Here is a 19,728-nt window from a genome sequence, read left to right on the forward strand (position 1 = left end):
GTCAGTTCCTTTTTTTAAGGGTCTTTCTTTCCCTTCCTTATTTAGCCAGATTATGTAATGATTTCCCTCTAGCAAACGAAGTTCAACATTCTCATCTCAGCTCCCCCTGTGTCTCCAGCTGCTACGCTCTCCCACTCCCTCCCTCTTAACCTCCTCAAAAACCTAAGCAACACACTCATACACATGCAAAATGGAACAGATTTACAAAGTAATAATCAGAAATAGGGTTAATGGAATACAGGTAAGACTTGGATCAGCCAATGCTTTAGCTCTCTCTCTAACCTGAGCTACCTGTGTAAGCTCTCTCCAGCTGTAGAGAGAGAACAAGCAAGATAGCATTGGCCAAGGAAGCAAGAGAGCAGTTCCCCTCTAAAATTTCCAAAGACACACAAGCACACAACAGCACTTTGGTGCTTCCAAAAGTGCTACCAGAGAAAATATTTCCCATTCTTAGTTGCAGCCTCTCAACTCTTCTTAGCTAAGAATATGCCTGCTCACAGCTGAGACTACAGGAGAAAGAAGAAGGAAGGAGCGTGCCTGTCTCTCTAATGCCAGTGCTGATTGGAGCAGTGTCTTTATTTTCTTCTGGCCACCTTCAGCCCTAGTAGCACAGGGCACAATGGCGCGGCCAAGGGGTGCTTTATGGCTAGGCAGTGGAAGGGGTAAAGAGGCTTAGCAGGAGTATGGAAATATGGGGTTACAAGGCTCAGAAGGGATGGAGAGGAGGAAGAATAGTTGGAGAGCAGAATAAAAGATTGAGTGGCAGGAGGGAGGGAGAAAGAGAAGGGAAAGATGACCCCCAAAAAAATGTGAAAGGAGGAGGAGGCATCCATGGTTAAGGGACAAGAAAAAGAAAACCAAAGTGAATGAATAAGAATGAATGGGAGGGATTTCCCAAAGGGCCTACATAAACCTAGAAGCGCACACACCCTTGATTTTGAATGGAATATAGGTCATTTAGGAGCACAGGAGTTTTCAAAGATGCCCTCTGTTATAAAGCAATCACAAAAGCAGAACAGGTCAGTGATGGGAAAGGCAAGATCTGAAATGGAAAGACTGAAAATTAACTTTAATATTTTTGATTCTGTAGAAAAGGGACTTGTTGCTTTGATCTCATCACACCCGTCTTTGCATCATTCTGCTGGCTCCCCTTCTCCAGCACATCAAACACCAATGACGTATCTTCACTTTCAACGTCCTTCACACCCTGTCCCACCCTACCGATCATTTCCTGTGCACTATCAAGCTGCTAACGCCCACCTCCAGCCAACCAACATTGCTGGCCTTCATTGCCCACTTGTTACATTTTCAAACAAGTCCCTTTGAGGCACTTCTCCCATGCACGCGAAGCAAAATGGAAGAAAGCACAAACATCCACAAAAGCACCTCACTGTTGTCCTTCAAATCAGCCCCTTAGATTTCTCCTTTGCCACAATGCCTACCAAACACTCGCTCAATGGCTAGACCCTCTGTGTGCTGAGATCACTCCCTCTCCTGCCACCCAGTATTGTCGTACCGTTTCCTTGTGTGCCCACATCTGTATCTGTCACTACCAGCAGGAGAGTGGGGTTGGGGGAGAGAAAACCTTTTGTAGTGATAATCACCCATTTTTTCATGGTTTGAGTGTATAAAAACGTCTTCTGTACTTTCCACAGTATGCATCCGATGAAGTGAGCTGTAGCTCACGAAAGATTATGCTCAAATAAATTGGTTAGTCTCTAAGGTGCCAGAAGTACTCCTTTTCTTTTTGCAAATACAGACTAACACGGCTGTTACTCTGAAACCTGTCACTACCTCTTATCTTAGGCAGACCTCTCTTTGGAGGATGGATCATTTTTGTTCAGTGTTTGTACAGGATGTGGTATACGGTGGGACCAGGACCACAACTGTGGATCTGACCTAGGCACTACTGCGATATAAATCATAAAAGGTGAGTATTTCTAATGGAATGCTGGTATTACCATGGTCGAACTGTGTTTAGATTAAAAAACTCATTCTCAAGTTGTGGGCCAGGCTGGCCTACCCACTTCAGAGAGGTCAGGAGCCTCCACTATCCTTGCCTATCACTGGCTGATTTTCAAGCCTTCTTCCTGCAACAAAAACTTTGATTTAAAAATGCCACCCCCAGTAAAATTTGGGCCTGCTCCTGTGATCCCTCCAGTCTCACTGAGGTAAAACTGCATGGGGTGCACAGAATGTGGCAGGCTCAGGGCCCCCCCCGCCATGTACCTTTGTCTTAGGCCCCTGTGACTATAGGGTTGAAAAGCTCCATGTCACCGCTCTGTTTTCAGAAGACTCAGATCCCAAAACCAAGTTCATCATGCAGAAAAATAAGAAGTGCGAGAACCCAGACAAAAAGAGAGAGGCTGTTTTTCAGCTTCCTATTATACACATGGTTCAGATACAGCGTGGGGAAACTGTTTTTGCATTTAATGGAAGAAAAATAAACTGGCATTTTTCTGAGCTTGGAAAACAAGAGAATCCTAGATTTAATATTTCTGAAGTGAGATGTTTATACATTTGGCTTATTCATTTTATACAGGCTAACAGATGGGCCCAACAGTGACTATAAAGGCTATAACTCAGCGAAGAAACGTTCCTGGCATCCTGATTTCAGAAAGCTGAACTCCAGATGTTTAGAAAATGCAGAACTCCAGGAGGGAAGGCAGCCTTATGTCCGCTTCCCAAGTCTGCAGAGTAGAAGGAGACTGATTTGATGCTCATTAAGCTCCTAGAAGCCTTGAGGCGTTAAAGTTAATGCTAATTATACTTGTTTTTCATATTTCTTCTGATAGGCTATTGGTTGGCGTGTGAAGACACTGGGGCTACCACAAATCAGTGGAGAGGTCCAGGGGCTGTTTTCTGGCTGGTATACAGAGAGACCAGAGAGTTTTGCCTTTTAGATGGCCTTTGGACAGGCTTCAACACTTGGCAGCAGGAATTAGTGATTTAAAGCCTCCACCCACCAAACCTGTTGAGGCGACTCCAGAGACTTTAACCTCAATGCAAGGTGATGGCCACTGGTGTGTCCCTGCCAGAGCTCGTAGGGGGTCTCACAATCCTCTGAGGCTTGTGGAGAGAGAGTATAACCCTCAGCGCTGACACCTGGTGGCACTGTAGAAGACCAACAGACCCTGGTAATCGGCAGGTGGGATCAAACCTGGGGCCTCTGGAGCTTAGTGCATGAGCTAAAAGCCATATGGCCCTTAGCTAAGGCTGTAGAGAGAGATTAATGATTCTGCATTAAGTGGTCTCCATGCTACTAGATGGGACAGAACACCCCCACCCAGGAAGTGTGTGGGTTATACTAGCACCTGAAGCCACTCACAGAGGCTCAAGCCAGCTGTCCTAGTCCCATGTAAGGCCAGCCTCAGTGCATAAACAGCTACAAAAATCTCGGTGTGGAGGTGGGCTGTACTACTCAGACTGCAGGGGCTGAATGTCCCACCTCCTGTCCGTGGGACTGCAGCCCTTCAAAATCCTGTCGCTTTGGGAAATGGAGCCAGTTGCATGGTGGAGGCTTGAAACCCTGGAGTGAGAATCCTGCAAGATGACCTCTTCAGGAGAAGCACAAGTGCAAGGATACAGATGATCCCTTTCAACAAGTCACTTGTAAAGAGGAACAAGATTGCAAAATAGAAACAAGTGGGAGTTTCCAAACAGATTGTTTTTCCTCCTTTCTTTTTATATTCAGAGCTGAATAGTATTGCCCTGCCAGTTGATGGTCAGGGGGAATCAAGCCTCCAGCCTCATTCAGAGGGACCATTACTGCTACAAGCAGCCAGGACTACTCCCATCTTCCAGTCCATTCTGCAGTGCAACCAGCCAAATTATGGCTGCTCAGGATTTGGGGAGAGAACTGCCGTGAGAGAAAACAAAAAAGGGGAAGGGTCTCTTGTTCTTTCTCCCCACTCTAATGCAGCCATGATTTGGCCCACAGTATTTACCAGGCCAAATATAACCTAGGTCCCCAGCAAGTCTGAAGTCAAACTGTACCCTCGAGCAATAAAAATCATTCTGCTGTCATTAGTCATATGTTTTTGATTTTATTGTTTGTTTTTTTAAAAACCAACAGTTATTACAAATGAATCATTTGAAGGCTTCTGAGAGGGAGAAGTCTCATTACAGATATGATGTATTTTCAGTCTTCTTGTGAACCGAGACAGCAAAGTCAAATCCATATGCATAAACAAAACCAAACAAAACTAGAACAGTTCAGACCGCAGGTTTATATCATGCAAATTCCCTAATATCAACAGAAGGCTTTTAAAACAAAAACAAACCTCAAACTCAGACTTCCACGGAAGACTTTCAAAACACAGACGGGGGGAAGGAGGGGTGAAGAGAAAGAAAAGACGTATTCTTTGGTTTAAAACACAGTATTGCTTGGAAAACACTTAACGAGTTCAACAAAAGGATGATCTTTAAAATAATCACTGTGTAACCAACTGTAAGGTTGGCACCTATGTGATCTATTTACTTGAAAGGCGATCACATACAATTATGGTCCGGTCATTAGGTGAATGTTTTTGAAGAGGTGACACAGACTTTGGATGCTTTTTTATTTTTTGCACAAATTGAGACCATTAACTTTAGATCTTGATTTTTCAGAGGTGCTTAAAATCCACAACTGCCTTTGAAGTCAGAGCTGAAGATCAGTCTTGATTCAGGAAAGTGTCCCTGTTCAGGCTAGCCCTTAACTAGTGCTGTCCTGAACAGGGACGGACCCAAGTACTTGCTTAAGTGCTTTCCTCAACCAGAGCTGTAATCAGCACTTGCTCTGTGGCAGTTGTGGGCCTTGTTCTTGCATTTCTGAAAAGTAAGTACCTAAACTTGAAGCATCCAGAATCAGGGATTACTTCTGAAAAGCATTCACCTTAATGTACAGCCCCTAAAGGTCAAAAAGAAGCAAAAATGGTTTAAAAATATATGGCTTTTTTCTCCTATCCATTTGAGTGGAAACAAAATAATCTTAAGTGTGATATTTGGTTTTTAAAAACCAATTCTGTCCTTCCCTTAAAATGACAGCAAAAGCTGACTGTTCTGCTGAATGTTCTTCACTTTATTGTTTCATCCTTGCTAATAACCTGGAATATACAGGCGCTGAAAAGGGAAAGGAAGAAGACAGATGTGAAAAATACAATGCACAGAAACATTTAAATTCCATCTTCCCCTGGATTCACACAATATAATAAATCTCACTTGGACAGAAATCAGTAGCCAGCCATATACATTTGCTATTGCTTTTGCTCTGTGCTCATATGGTTCTAGTCAAGTCAATAGAAGGATTCCCACTGATTTTAATGGGCTCTTGGTTATGCTCACAGTGCATGTTTTGGGCTTGTTCCTGAGAGGCAGTGAGCACTTACAACTTCCACTGATTGCACAGGGAGTTGCAGGTGTTCAAAGCCTCTCAAGGATCTGGTCCTTTAAGTCCAATAAAAGGAGGTAACCGCGCTATTTCTGATCTGCATTTCCCATTTATTGGAACATCATTAATACTAAGCTTGCAATTGTATGGTGGCACCTTGGTCTCTCCTGTGGCACACAAATAGTTTAGTCTCCAGAGGCCTGGAATGCTTTAGTCTAACCCAAGTTATTAGGCTCAATATAATGGCAACTGGGTGAAATTTAAATGGCCTGTGATATACAGAAGTCAGATAAGATGATCTAGTGGTTCCATCTGACCTTAAACTCTATGAAATAAAACTTCGATAGCAGATGGTCTGGCCTTGTAACACCTACAGTATGTGACTACACACCAGCATCAGGGTGGGTAGGAAAATATTAAGGATCCCTTTAGAGCAGGGATCAGCAACCTTTGTCACGCGGCCCATTAGGGAAAGCAACTGGCAGGCCAAGTCGGTTTGTTTACCTGCCGCGTCCGCAGGTTCAGCTGATCGCAGTTCCCACTAGCTGTGGTTCACTGTTCCAGGCCAATGGGGGCTGTGGGAAGAGGTGGCCTGGCCCGCGCCGCTTCCTGCAGCTCCCATTGGCCTGGAGCGGCGAACCGCGGCTAGTGGGAGCTGCAATCAGCCATACCTGTGGATGCTGCAGGTAAACAAGCCGTCCCGGCACGCCAGCGGCTTTCCCTGACAGGCCGCATGCCAAAGGTTGCCGATACCTGCTTTAGAGGATGCTAGTGCAACTCTTACTGCAGGTTCCACATGGATTTTTTTTTTCAGCACTTATGAAATAGGTCAAAGGCAGCCTAAAAGTGCATGTTTATTGGGGGAGGGATTGATTTAAAGTGATAAGTGGAAGCTGGTGACACGTAGAGTTCCATGAGCACAGTAGCAAACTGAGACCTATTTGAATTTGACTCCTAAAAGGGAAAGTTATTCCATTGGTTTAAAAAACAGAGGGCTAGTAAAATTGGAAATATCCCAGAGAATACAAGAGAGAAAGGAAGATGTGTTATTTACCTAGCCGAGCGCTCCTCTGGGAAACCTGTAAGAAAAGAATATTTAAAAATAAAATAAATTCTGAATCTCATCTATATTGGATAGCAACTAATCAATCAATATTTTCCAAGTATACTGAACAGAGCTGGTCAAAATGTTTGAAACTATCAGCAAAAAGGATTTGTTGAAAAATAAAAGCCATTTTTTAAATTGGCTTTAATATCAAAGACTCAGCAGCAACAGCTTGAGCAGAATACAACTGCATCCTGCGTTCAGTGATGTGAGCTGCAAGAAGCATGTTACACTAGTTCTTCAAAGACAAATGCGGACTTCCTAGCTTTGTTTGGGTACAAGGGAAGGTATTGACTATGATGGCTAAGGTAGCAATCCTGAACAGGCTTCTGCAAGTACCTAAACTTTATACACTGAGACTTCAATGGATGATTGTTCACAATTGTTAAGCACCTGCCTTTATAGGATCAAGCTCTAAAGTCCTACATGACTGGGGTCCTGGTTACCTGAGAGACCTCTCCCACTGTCTACCACCAGGGCCACAGAGATCAGCTGGGGAGTTAGAGATTTTTAGAGTGTGCCATCAAGTGGCTGGTGGAAAGGCATTCTCAGCAGAAGGTCCCACAGTTATGGAATTCCTTGCCCCAGTTCGCTAAAAGACCCCTCGATCTGTAAGTGGCATTTCCTCTCCAAGGCATTTTTCTGAGGGGAGGTCTGAGGTAGTTATGGGGTATGATACATAGTTTAATGCTGGATAAGAATCTCCCATTGGCTAACAAGTTAAACATGTTTCTTTCTGGTGATTACTTCTACAACTACAATTCTCTAGGAGTGCCTGGCACATTACAAACAAATGCAGAGGGGAAGCTCCCTGCAGTAGAGAACTTACTGGATCTGAACAAAGGAGCAGGGGAAGTGGTGTAATAATTACATTTGTATACAACATATGCTATTGAGGTTTGGCACGTGTCTTACAGCACCAGGATTTTATCTGCAATATGTTATAAAATGTTTTTTTTTTTTTAAATTGTAAGCAAGAAAGAGAAGACTGCTCACGGTCCAGAGTGTTATGTGATTAGTATTTTCTTAAATCAAAAACTGAATAAATATAATGATCCTTAAAAATTGTTAATAGGTCTGTAATTTCAGGAGTGTCCCAATACGTGGGCTAAATGTTGTTTACCTTGGATAATGCAGATGCCTGTTTGAAGATTTCTAGTGCAGGATCTGCAGGCTCATCTCCTCTTTCTTGAGGCCTAAAAGCTGTGGGTGTAATTAAATCATCATTAATATAGAGACTAAGAATATTTCCTGCTTCCCTCTACTAGTGTTCTGTATATCTAGGCATGAAATCACACATCAATACAACAGCACCCACTGAATTATAATACTTACTAGGTCATCCCCCTTCTTCAGATAGCCAAGCAAGCAATGGTCCCGCAGCTTGTTCTGACTAACTTGGGTTGATTTGAACTATTCCTGTGAGAGCCCATTCTCTACTGTACTTTAATTGATGCATACATAACAATAGCCAGATAGTCCCACTTTACAAATTGTTCACTGTAGCCGATAGCTGTACAGTCACTACACTACCATTAGCTCCTTCAGAGCAGGAGCACAATATACGAAGGTCCTGATTCGTCCCTGGTCAGGACCACTCTTGAGACGTTAAAGAGAAGCATATGCTTAAATTCCACTGACTTCAGCAGGGCTGCTTACATGTTTAAAGCTAGGCACATGCTTATGTAGCTTTCTGAACTGGGACCAAACTTAATAGAACCCAGATGAACAGATTTCAACTGTGACACCATATGTGGTTAAAATATATTAAAAACCACTGGATATGGATATTTTATAGTGTAACTGCATTGTGTAAAATGAACAGACTATATGACCGATGGTATATTGCACAGATGCTCACAAAATATCAAAAATTGTACCTATTCTGCTAGCAGAATTTAAAGAACTAGTATATTTGCTATAGCAAATACAGCTATACAAATTTTGCTTCCTAATAAACCTGCACAGAATACCCCTTCTCTTAGCTTCTGCAGAGAAAATGTATTTCCTTTTATAAACTGTGCAAAACATCAGTGAAATTCCTAGCCCGCAGCTTTATATATTTAGAAATGTTGACCTACCTGGAGGTTGTAAGACAGCATTCACAGCATAAATCACACCATTAGTGGCCATGATATCAGTTTCGGCAACAGGTTCCTTGTTGACATTTACTACATTGTTTTTCTGGAGGGGGGAAAAAAGTGAAACCACCATTTAATGGATGGGACAACACCCCCTCCCCCCAAACTTCTACAATAAAGTTAGCCTGTATTCTCCCTAGAAGGCTTTTCCTGAGATCTCAAAACAGAGGTTATTATTTCAAGACTGTCTGCTTCCTGAGGTTACACATCTCTCTGCTAGGAACCAGTGATACCATTTAGTGAGAGCATATGTCCATTTGGAAGCTGTTTTGACATCGTGCAAGTGAGCATAACCATACTGTTGAAAAACAAACCAGAAAACAAAAAACCCACAAGGAAATCCCGAAAAAAACCACACACACACACAAACTTACAGCGGTAACTTCAATTTTATCACCCTGCAGAGACTTCAATCTCACAAGAGCTCCAACTGCTCCACTGACCAAGATTTCATCCCCAATATGGTACTTCAGAATGGTAGCAAGTTCTTTAGCATTACCTGGCAGAAGAAACGTTTACAGAACAATGTTACAGCTTTTTCCGTATACACGGTCATAGTTTTAAGAGGTAAATGCCATATGCATACACAGGTGGGTGAGATAATATTTTCTCATCTTTTATTAAAAGACATCTCACCACCTGGTCTCTCTAATATCCCAGGGCCAGCATGGCTACACCACCACTGCATATGCATATAAAATCACTTCACCCTCTACTGAAATCCAGTCACCTCTGACATCAAATGGAAAATATCATCGATTATTCAAAGTACAGAGGTAATCTGGGGAGGTAAAATGTAAATATCCTAGCTGGAACTGGTTAGAACTTCAGGGTTAACACTCAGCTGTACAGAAAGGCCCCTGGGATCTTTAACCACAAGCAGGCCTAGGGCTGTGCAAAAAACGGATTTTTTCTGTCTGGTGACCAAAGCTGGAGGTGGAGCGGGGGGGGAAAAAAATAAGTGTGTTTCGAATTGAGCCAATACAAAAAATTCAAAGCAATTTAAACAAATTTTTTTTTTAATTAAAAGAGATTAATTCCAGATCAAAACGTTTTACTTGATCCAAAACCAAGTGTGTAATTTTGAGTTTTTCTAAAACTTTTTAAAATAAAATTGAAGCAAAATTCTAAGCAAAAAACTTTTTGTTTTCGGTTGAAAAATTGAGGTTTTATTTTTTAAAAGGTAAAAAAAAAGCCATTTCAACCTAAACAATTTGGTGAATCGACACAAATTCGCAAAACGTTTCAGTTGACCCAAAACTGCAACTTTTGGGAAAGGGTTAAAAAAAAGTTTTAGCTGGAAAACACCACCGAACTTTAGTCAAGACCAGTTTATGGTCCAAAAAATATATCAGTAGTGCAGTGCCCTCAAACCCCATGTAGAGGTATTGGGTCAATGGTCACTCGTCGATATTTCCTACTGCTTCCAGTACAGATCTGTCCCGACCGTGCTTAATTTATGAAATCTAACACGATGACAACCCGGAGCCACTCCCAGTCACTTAGAAGATGAGGGGCATACTGAAAAACTCTCCAAAATTAAAGTGTTTCTTTATATTGTTTGCTTTATTTCCTGGTATTGACTGGGTTTAAAAAAAAAAAAAAAAAAAAAAAAAAAAGGAGGAACTCAGAGAATCTTGTCTGCTAGTTCACATATCAACGGAGTTGCCGATACTAATATTACTTTAAAATAGATGCAAAGCTTGCTCGTAATGAGCTAAATTGTAGCACTGGAGAGTCACTATTTTCACGGAACCAACAGAGTTTACAGACCTTGGTATCACAGAGTCTGATCCAAACCCCACTGACATCAAACAGGAGTCTCTCTATTGAATTCACTAGGCTTTGGATCAGGCCCTGAAGAACTAAGTTGGTGTATTCCTCGCAGTCTGTTTCCTGGTTAGCCAGAGGGTGGAGCAATAGTGGACATCAATCTCTCTCATTTTCTCCTTAGAGATGCAGTGCCAACAACTAAACTCTAGGTCAGACAGAACATGTGATGCTAAGGGCCAGATTTGTAAAGGTATTCAGGCACCTAACTTCTACTGATTTTAATGAGAGTTAGGCACCTAAATCCATTTAAAAATCTGGGCCTTGGTCCAAAATGAAAGCAGCCCATCTAGCAAGATGTATATTTTATTTCAGCAGCTTCATCTCAATAAGCAGCAAATCTTTTCCTCCGTGGTCCATGTGAGTCAGTTCACACTCATATCCTCACCAGCACGATTCACTTCACCTTCAGAACCATAAGCTAAATATTTGCTTTGAAAGACCAAGAACATTTCAAGCACTCACGTCTGGGATATTTCACCCGTAGAGCTGGTTACAGTGGTTGCAAAAACAGATGTGAAATATTTATACATAAACACTAGAATGACTGCACAGGCTGATGTAATAGATTACTGCTCCATGCACTTAAAAGGATAGCCAGCTACCATACACAGATGCTTTACAGATTATGTCGTCAGTGTTTGGTTGGGTTTTAAATGAACAGCCAGCATTCTTTCCAAACCACAGCCATTTTTTAACTCAAAAAGGGACAACATTCTGTTGCTTACACAGAAGATGGCTGTAAAAGTTCCCATACTTTTTCCATGTCATGTCTGCAAGCCTGTGCTTTACAGCTGCGGTTCTCAACCAGGGGTCCGGGGGGCCACAAGCAGGCTTCAAGAAGCCCACCAAGCAGGGCCAGTGTTAGACTCGCTGGGGCCCGGAGTGGAAAGCCAAAGCCCCACCGCAAGGGTCTGAAGCCCGAGGTCCTAAGCCCCATAACCTGGGCTTGAAGTCGAAGACTGAGCCTCTGGGATAGCTCAGTGGTTTGAGCATTGGCCTGCTAAACCCAGGGTTGTGAGTTCAATCCTTGAGGGGGCCATTTAGGGATCTGGGGCAAAAATCGGGGATTGGTCCTGCTTTGAGCAGGGGGTTGGACTAGATGACCTCCTGAGGTCCCTTCCAACCCTGAGATTCTATGACTATGAATGTAGCTTCGTGGGGGCACCCTGTTGCGTGGGGCCCCAGGCAATTGCCCTGTTTGCTACCCCCTAATGCTGTCCCTGCTTTTATATGCAGAAAAAAAAACCAGTTGTGGCACTCGTGGGCCATGGAGTTTTTAGAATATGTTGAGGGAGGCCTCAGAAAGAAAGAGGTTGAGAACCCCTGCTTTACAGGACATCAGTCTCCTCCTGGTCTTTATCTTTTCCTAGTCCAAAATATCGGTCTCTTATCACCAGATTTGTTTTCTTCTTTCCCTGCTATTTTATATATAAATATAAAAAAAAACCACTCAGTTTGGGGTAGGACTCTGCCTGATAAATGCTTGGATAGGAATCATTTTCCATCTGCAATATTAAACACTTCTTTCCACACCCATGCAAACCCTGGTTGTTAAAGCGTCATGAGAAGAGGGCGCAATGATCCTTCTGCCATATACGTTTACTGTGCAGCAGACAGGCATGCAGACTTCAGGCAGGCTCATAGTTCTTGCACAGCCGGCATGTGAGGACCAGAGACCTCAAGTGCCAACAGCATTGCTAGAAACACCATGGACAGGGGAAGCAATTGTGATTCCATGGTTCCAACCAGTCTACACTGGCCAGGAGAGCTAAGCCCAGGCAGGGGAGTGTTCCCTGCATGCTCTGAACAATCATAACAGATGCCATTGTATCCCAAACGTTCCCAGAGGCCTTGTATCTGCCTCACTAGAAAATTTAAGGCCACTTTTTGATGCCTGCTGTACAGATCACAAGCTTTCTGTTGGTGCATGGCATATGAGTTGGTTATGTAGGACGAGAGCTTTCAATGGATAGGGAGACACACAAATTTTAAGGATCAAAGAATGTGATATTGAAGGCATATTTATCCTGGTCAGCCCTTCAACATTACACAACATTAAAAATCATATCTATGGATATTTACCCATAAGTTTGTTCAGTTCCCCTTGTGGCATAGCTTGGAAAGCTTCGTTTGTTGGAGCAAACACCATGAAGGTACCTGGCCTATTTAATGTCTCCATTAGACCTGCAGATTGGATGGCAGCCACCAACGTACTGCAAGACACACACAAAACACAGTTGTAGGCAGTGCTTAATTTGTAATGAAAGAGGTGCCAGGGCTTAAGCAATTTTTCTACATTCATAACTGATGCAGCAAGCCCAGAGGTGCCATGGCTAGAAGCTGCCAAGCACAGGGGTGACGGGGCTCAGCCTGAGCAAGCCATGGCACAACACACTGGTTGTAGGCTTCGCTTGTTTAAACCTACATTTATCGTTATTCTAATGGCAGACAGATTCAGCTAAAGAGTAACTGCTGTAGGTTATTTTCAAGAAGAATTATAATGTTAAAAGATACAAAATACAATAGGTTCTGGCAAATAATGTAATTGAAAACTTAAGGCCTAATCCAAAGTCCACTGAAGTCAATGGCAGTCTTTCCATCACATTCTTACTGTATTAATCTACAGATGACTCTTCTTTTAGATCCCAATCCAGCTCCCACTGAGTTGGTCTAGGGCTCTTTGATAATTTGAAACAAGGAACAAATTGGGGGACAAAACAGAAATATTCTGGACTCACTTGGTACCGAAAAGAATTTTAAACCCCATTTTTATTTTAAAAGTTTTGCTGCTTATAATTTAGCAAGACATGCATTTAGATGCTTTTTCATTAACAAATTATATAGTAATGACTTCAATCCATAGTTAACTGGAATTGATTTGACAGCTCTGCCGCTCCTGCGAGACGAACAGCAAGAACAAAATGTCACCTAGTCTATTCTATATGGGTTCTGATATTGTGCTCATCATCACACTATCAGAGCACTTTCCATAAGGCGCATTAAGCAATGTGACTACACACGTGAAACGTTGGTCTGCCTTTAGAACATCCATGACTGTTCCTACTGGTGGAGTCAGCATTTTATCCACTGTAAACAAGGTGCCAAACCTTCCTCTCCTGTCATGGGCAGCAATACAGACGTTTTCAATGCAGAGGTTCTGCAAGTATAAACACAGACAAAATAAATTAAAATACATTTCAAGGGATAGAATATTTTAATTGTTACATTGTTTGTTTGTATTTTTCACTTTGATACTTCATTCAAGTTAACTTTTTTATATCATATAAATTAGCCCTTAGCAGGCTTGCATATGTATAACTGAGGGCACCATTTGGCCTCCAGAACCTTTGCTACAGATGACGGATGAGAAAGAATACAGCCTGACTCTCAGATCCCAAACTGAGTTTGCAGATCTGCGTTGAGATCCTAGCCCCATTGAATTCAATGGAAGAAATCCCATTGACTTCAGGGACCAGAATTTCACCCCTGATCTGTTATTAGTGTCTCTCTGATAACACAGCAACAGCCCTTCTAGAGCAATAATACTGTATCAGACTAAGAAAGAGAGTTAGACAGACACTCACATTGCGGTATACAAAAACTCTCAGTTCTTTGCCACCCAAAGTTTCTAGCTTCTGTCCATGGTAAAGATATTTAGAAGAAAGCTGTTCTTTAAGAATGTGATCTAGAAGCAAACTCTTCGTGTTCTGGTTCATAGGAGGAGTCCCATCTGCAGCAAAAAGCATTTCAACACATAGTGATTCATTTTAACACGATCATTAAGACTCTACAAGGATCTAAACAATAAATATGGTATCTGTATCACCTTTCAGTTTCAAAGCCACTCTAGCAAAACCAGCTTAAGTGAGAGAGAGGGGACGTGTGTGTGTGTACGCACGCGCACACAAACACACACACCCCTCAATGAAGAAAGCAATCATTAACAATAGTAAAAATCTGGCATATAACTCTGGTTCCTAAAAATCTGGCATATAACTCTGGTTCCTCCCGGAAGCGGGTCTGTGATAAGAACCAATGGAACGTATAGAAGATTTCCAAAGTTTACCTTTGAACACAATGTTTACTGGGGCAAGAAGCGTCACACGCTCATTTCCAGTGAGATGAGAGCTGAGACCAGCTTGTCTAAAAAGGTCAATAGACGTTGAAACATCAGATTCTTTTCCTAACTCAAACAAAGTTTTAGCTAAAGAAAAAAAAGCAAAAACAGAAATCACTTGTTAAAACTATATTAAATGCTTCAACAAATTTGTTTCAGCATGGACTACCATCTATTTGTAATTAGAAGTACATACTAATGAGCAATGCATATTGCTGGAAAGCAAATGGATGCAAAAAAAGGATCAAGCAAGAGCACTACTTATTTCCAAAGCAGTCATACTGGGATTTTCAAAACAGACACTGAATTTCAAAGGGAGTTGGATGTCCCAACTCTCTTAGGCTTCTTTGAAAGTCCCAGCCTTGATTTTTTTGACTGAATATAATACCTATCTTCTCTTTTGCCATCTGTTGAGTTATTTCCAATGAGTCCTTCATTAAAGAAGCTTAGAACTTTAAATTAGACACCCTGTTAAACTGTAATGATACAAAATTCTACTGAAAAAAGATTTCCAAAGCAGGGTTGGAGAGGAGGAACATAAGGACATCACCCATGTAAAGGTGCATGTCAACCTCCCTCAAGGATCATGAAAAACCCTGTATTTACGCATGCAGGTCAGGTAATTGGGAACTTAATGACATATATAGTTACCGAATTTGTATGTGCAAATACCGGCTTAGGTGGGCAGACATATTAGCGTGTGCACAGGCATGCTTGTTACATTGCCCAGTGAAAATTCTATCACAAAATATTTTAAAACCCCACTACATGTACTGCTCCAAACAAAAACAAAAGAAATCCAGGATACAGATCAATGGTTTTACCTGAGTCTGGAATCAGCAGCTCATTAACAAAATGTACTACACCATTAACAGCTAGGACATCCTTTTCAGCAATGATAGGCCTTCCATTCAGGGTGAGTTCATCACCAGTACAGCCTACTTCCAACATGGTACCTTCCAGAGTCTCCATTGACAAGCCAGCAATAATGGCCTCAGCACACATGGCTGATTTCAATATGTGATGGTTTAACAGGTCTAGAAGAGAGAAAATGCACATGGTAAATAGAAGTGTGGAAAGCCAGCTTGGAAATTATTTGTAGTGCCTAGGAGCCCTAGTCAAGGACTACAACCCCACTGTGCTAGGCACCGTACAAAGACCAGTCCCAAAAGAGCTTACAATGATTGATAATATTTTACAGCCTATGGACTAAGACCCCTGCAAGTGACAAAACCTGCACAAAAGGAGTAAGTCACTGTACTCGAGTTTTTATGAAGGATACCATCTAGCTTTTGCTACATTAGCAAAGATTTAGAATTGAATTCTCTCTCTACACTCATGGAAACAGGCAGACATTATTATGTGTTTTAGTAGTGGAATCTTCACTCTGCAAGATGCAGAAGACTATAATTAAATGTAACAGTAACCATTCTCATTTGGAGGCCACTCTTAACTCCAAGCTGCCAAGGAAGTAGCGAAATGTAATAGAGGCTCCATTCTTGTCCAAGATATGGGTCTAAACACTATCCAGAGAGTTACATCAATGGAAACCTGAGGGAGCTATATTGACTTCAGTGAGTTGCTCCAGATTTACTGTGCTATAGTTGAGGGTAGGATTTGGCCTGAGATATTTAACTTCTCTAGTAAAAATTAATAACCTTCTGCTGGTGATAGATAAAGGCCAGATACCAGCCTCAACTAACTCCCCTTTGAGCTACTCCATTAACCCAAAGGGATGCAACTAGGGATCCCCCCCGCAAGTAGGCTCAGTGTTACTTCCTCTCAATCTCAGAACTTGGGGCGGGATGGCATGAATCCCAGGCTGCATAACAGCTCCTAGGGGGCCACCGCGAGCAGCTCGGAGACTGTTGTAACTTATACCTGGGACTGAAGCAGCCGCTGGCTGGAGGGAGTGCAAAGGTGGATCTTAGCCCACTCCCCAGGTCCTACACTAAGCAGGGCTTGGCTAGATACAAGGATCCGTGTCCAGATGGCCATTCCGATGGACTGGTAGCTGTGGAACTGATCACATGAGCAAGGCAGCGTGGCCCACAATTTTATGTTCTAAAAATCATTAAGCTGCCTGGATGTTTATAGCAGGAGAAACCCGATTTTCTCTCTACACAGCAACCCAACGAGTGCATTCGTTTTGATCTGAAGATCGTAATTCTTTTATGGCCCAAATCCTGCCCCATCCCTGTCTGGGTGCAAAGCTGTCCTACGCAGCAGAAGAGCCATAGTTCCACTACATGGTGTGGGCATAGATGGATGGCTGTTTGTGCGGGGCACCTTTGCCCTCTTAAAGCCACAGAGCAGAGTTCCCAGTACAATCACACACACTGGCTCTGTAGCAGTAAGGTAGAGCTGGAGGACTGGTTCCTTTGTGTGTCTGATTTTTCCCCCCCACTCGGGCAGAGATTTCTAAAGGAGTTTGTAGTCCAAGTCCCAAACACCTTTGGAAATCTCAGCCTCAATTCCCCTGTGAACCAGCTGTGTGCTCTGGGGAGTGCATGGCTTCCTCTCTTTCCCCCATGGAGTTCTCCTATGCCCAGCTAACACACACAGCTTGGTGTAGCATGTGGACCTTAAGTTTCCTGTGTTTTGTCCTAAAGAAAAGGCTGCACCATCTAGAGTAAAAAAAAAAAAAAAAAAAATAATAATAATAATGTCAAGTGGATTATTCCAGCCTATCTCAGGATGTATCAAGGGTCAGTTCTCTTACTTTTCTACCTTTCAACACACTTGGTAAACGGTCATTTACCTTTGAGAGCTTCTGGGTCCCCAAGGATCCTGTTCAGTGTTTCTTGTGGGATCTTCTCAAAGGCTTCATTAGTTGGAGCCAAGAGTGTGAATTGGTCATCACTTTCTAACAAGGTATTAAGATCAGACGCAGCCACAGCAGCCTTTAAAGAAACGGGAAGAGAGAGGCTAGAATATGCTCAACAAGAACACAAAGAAGGAAAAACGTTCCCCCCCCCGCCATCCAGACAAGGGCTAAGGAGCAGACTTTTAAAAGCATCTGGTGCCTATCTGCATCCATAGGCACCTAAATACCTTTTCTTAAAAATCTGGCCCTATGTACTTAGCAGCATCTTACCCTTCAGGCAGGCAATCTTTGGAACACATCGGGTGGCGGGGGTGGACTTAGGGCTTGCTCCAATACCTATTGAAGTCTATGGAAAGGATCCCAGTGACTTCAAACGGCACTGGCTCAGCTCCTTAACCTGGTTAACTGGGAAATGCCAATTTATGTTTAAATGTTAAAGTTCAATGTATAAGATGTGCATTAACAATTAATATTTTAAGTTGGCATTTATTAAATCAGTTGGGTCAATGTTTCTGAACAGTAACATCTAATGCCAGGATTTTCAAAAGGAAATAAGGGAGTTAGGCCTGGTGTACATTTAAAAAGTTTTACCAAAATAACTGTCAGTAAGTGGTGTGATTTTTTTATTGACATAGTTAAACCAGTAAAAGCCTCTGTGTAGACACAGTTATACCAGTACATGATGCTTTATACTGGTATAGATTCCAAATCAGAATAAGCTATATCAGCATAAGCAGTTTGCTGGCAAAGATAAAACAGCAAAACTTTGAAGTGCAGACAAGTCCTTGGTTACGTACATCCTATTGAAATTCAGTGGGAGTTGGACACCTTTGAAAATCATGAATGAAAGCATGAACAAACATGCTGTAAACCCTTGAGATGAACTCACCCGAAGAGTTTCAAGATTTTCGTTGGTCTCAACGATTTGCTGAATAGTGTTTGTTGTGGTGGCGATGACTTTATCTATCAGATGGACCACTCCATTGGTGGCATGATGGTCTGCTTTCAAAAGTCTGGCACAGTTCACGGTCACAATCTGCAGAGGAAACGATCCAGAGGGGACAGAGTTCAATTAATTAAAAAACAAAATCAAAAAAACCCCACAATCCACAAACTGCATTAGTACTAGGAGAAGTTAAAGAAACATATGTAGAGAGGGTGCCATGCTATTAATCATCAGGAAGCAACAGTGTCTGTCTGTGCAACTGCTCTCCGGAGCTCTTTTACAAACCATTCCTCTCTAGGTAACTCTACGGTTTACTGCATCTGAAACTCAACGGCATGCAGTATGGTTAACCAGTCCCAATATACAGGAAATAAAAAACACATTACCAGCCAAGCTAAAATTGTACTGTACTATAGGCCCCACCCTTACTCGAATGAGTAATCCAGTGACTTCAGTTTACTTGTAAATAAGAATTACGCAGGTAAATAAGGGTTGCAGGCCCAGGCCCTATATCTAGAAAGATGCCATTCATTTATATTTTAAATAAGTGGTTACCCTTTATAATAGTGACAAACTGCAGTGTGATTATGCTTTATAATACCTGTAATTACCACTAATTCATATATGCTAGAAGGCTAGCTACAGAATAAATCTAATTGCCTTTTAGTTTCATATTTAATACTGTAATGACTCTGAAGTTATACTTTTCAATAAATGCTCCTAGTATATAGTTCTGTCATCAGAAGCTTAAAACACATTTGACATAATTATACTGCAGCAAAACTATTCTCACTATAGTATGAAGTAAGAGCAAATACATATCAGCATGCTTACCCGAGTGTAACATTTACTGCATCATCATCATCTATGGATCGATCTGTGTATAAAAATTCTATACAAGCACCTTGTGCACCTATACACCAATATCTGCTCAGATAAATTTGAGGGTCAATCGTGTGACATGCAGAGTGCCTTCAATTCTCATGGAGGTCAATGGACACCGATCACCTTCCTGTATCGGACCCTCTTCCTCAGAGTTTTTGGTCTCTTTATCATTAATATTTTACCAAAAAAAAGATACAGTATAAGAATTCTGGGGCCACTGGCATTGACTTGGATGAGTTTACTCCATTTGGGGATCTGGCCCCCATTGTTACAGTAGTACAAGTAATTCACTTACTCCGTTAGGATAGTGGTGGATCTGGAGATCAATATTCTGGTACATTGAAGGAAGGGACGTTCCATGTTTCAGCTCATCTGTTAGGACCCGTCTGTTCACCATATGGTAGCGAAGAGCATTTAGCAGTTCAATGTTAACGTTACTGACCAATGAATCCAACATTTCCTGAAAATAAGCAAAAAATAAGCAAAAAAAAAAGTAATTTTCA

At 42.0% G+C, this 19,728-nt stretch overlaps 1 protein-coding gene and 1 long non-coding RNA gene across 4 annotated transcripts in view; one reads left to right on the forward strand and one right to left on the reverse strand.

The window, feature by feature from the left end:
- Positions 1-4,263, forward strand: part of LOC122466819 — a 32,145-nt gene extending 27,882 nt beyond the window's left edge. For 2 of the 3 annotated variants that reach the window (XR_006292671.1, XR_006292673.1), the window contains exons 2-3: positions 1,807-1,930; positions 2,796-4,263. This is a non-coding gene — a long non-coding RNA (uncharacterized LOC122466819). Of the gene's footprint in view, positions 1-1,806; positions 1,931-2,542 lie in introns of all 3 variants that reach the window. The other variant, XR_006292672.1, reaches the window with a different exon arrangement.
- TGFBI (transforming growth factor beta induced) overlaps positions 4,027-19,728 on the reverse strand; it is a 36,953-nt gene continuing 21,251 nt past the window's right edge. The window contains exons 5-17 of the mRNA XM_037907039.2: positions 19,521-19,685; positions 18,284-18,430; positions 17,329-17,470; positions 15,392-15,604; positions 14,517-14,654; positions 14,035-14,180; positions 13,471-13,607; positions 12,533-12,663; positions 8,992-9,116; positions 8,558-8,660; positions 7,600-7,679; positions 6,426-6,450; positions 4,027-5,103 (exon numbers count right to left, since the gene is read on the reverse strand). Of these exons, the coding sequence (XP_037762967.1) occupies positions 5,063-5,103; positions 6,426-6,450; positions 7,600-7,679; positions 8,558-8,660; positions 8,992-9,116; positions 12,533-12,663; positions 13,471-13,607; positions 14,035-14,180; positions 14,517-14,654; positions 15,392-15,604; positions 17,329-17,470; positions 18,284-18,430; positions 19,521-19,685 (1,593 nt within the window). The 3' untranslated portion in view covers positions 4,027-5,062. The remainder of the gene's footprint in view (positions 5,104-6,425; positions 6,451-7,599; positions 7,680-8,557; positions 8,661-8,991; positions 9,117-12,532; positions 12,664-13,470; positions 13,608-14,034; positions 14,181-14,516; positions 14,655-15,391; positions 15,605-17,328; positions 17,471-18,283; positions 18,431-19,520; positions 19,686-19,728) is intronic.

The sequence above is a fragment of the Chelonia mydas genome, chromosome 8 (assembly GCF_015237465.2).
Source record: "Chelonia mydas isolate rCheMyd1 chromosome 8, rCheMyd1.pri.v2, whole genome shotgun sequence".
Taxonomy (NCBI): domain Eukaryota; kingdom Metazoa; phylum Chordata; order Testudines; family Cheloniidae; genus Chelonia; species Chelonia mydas.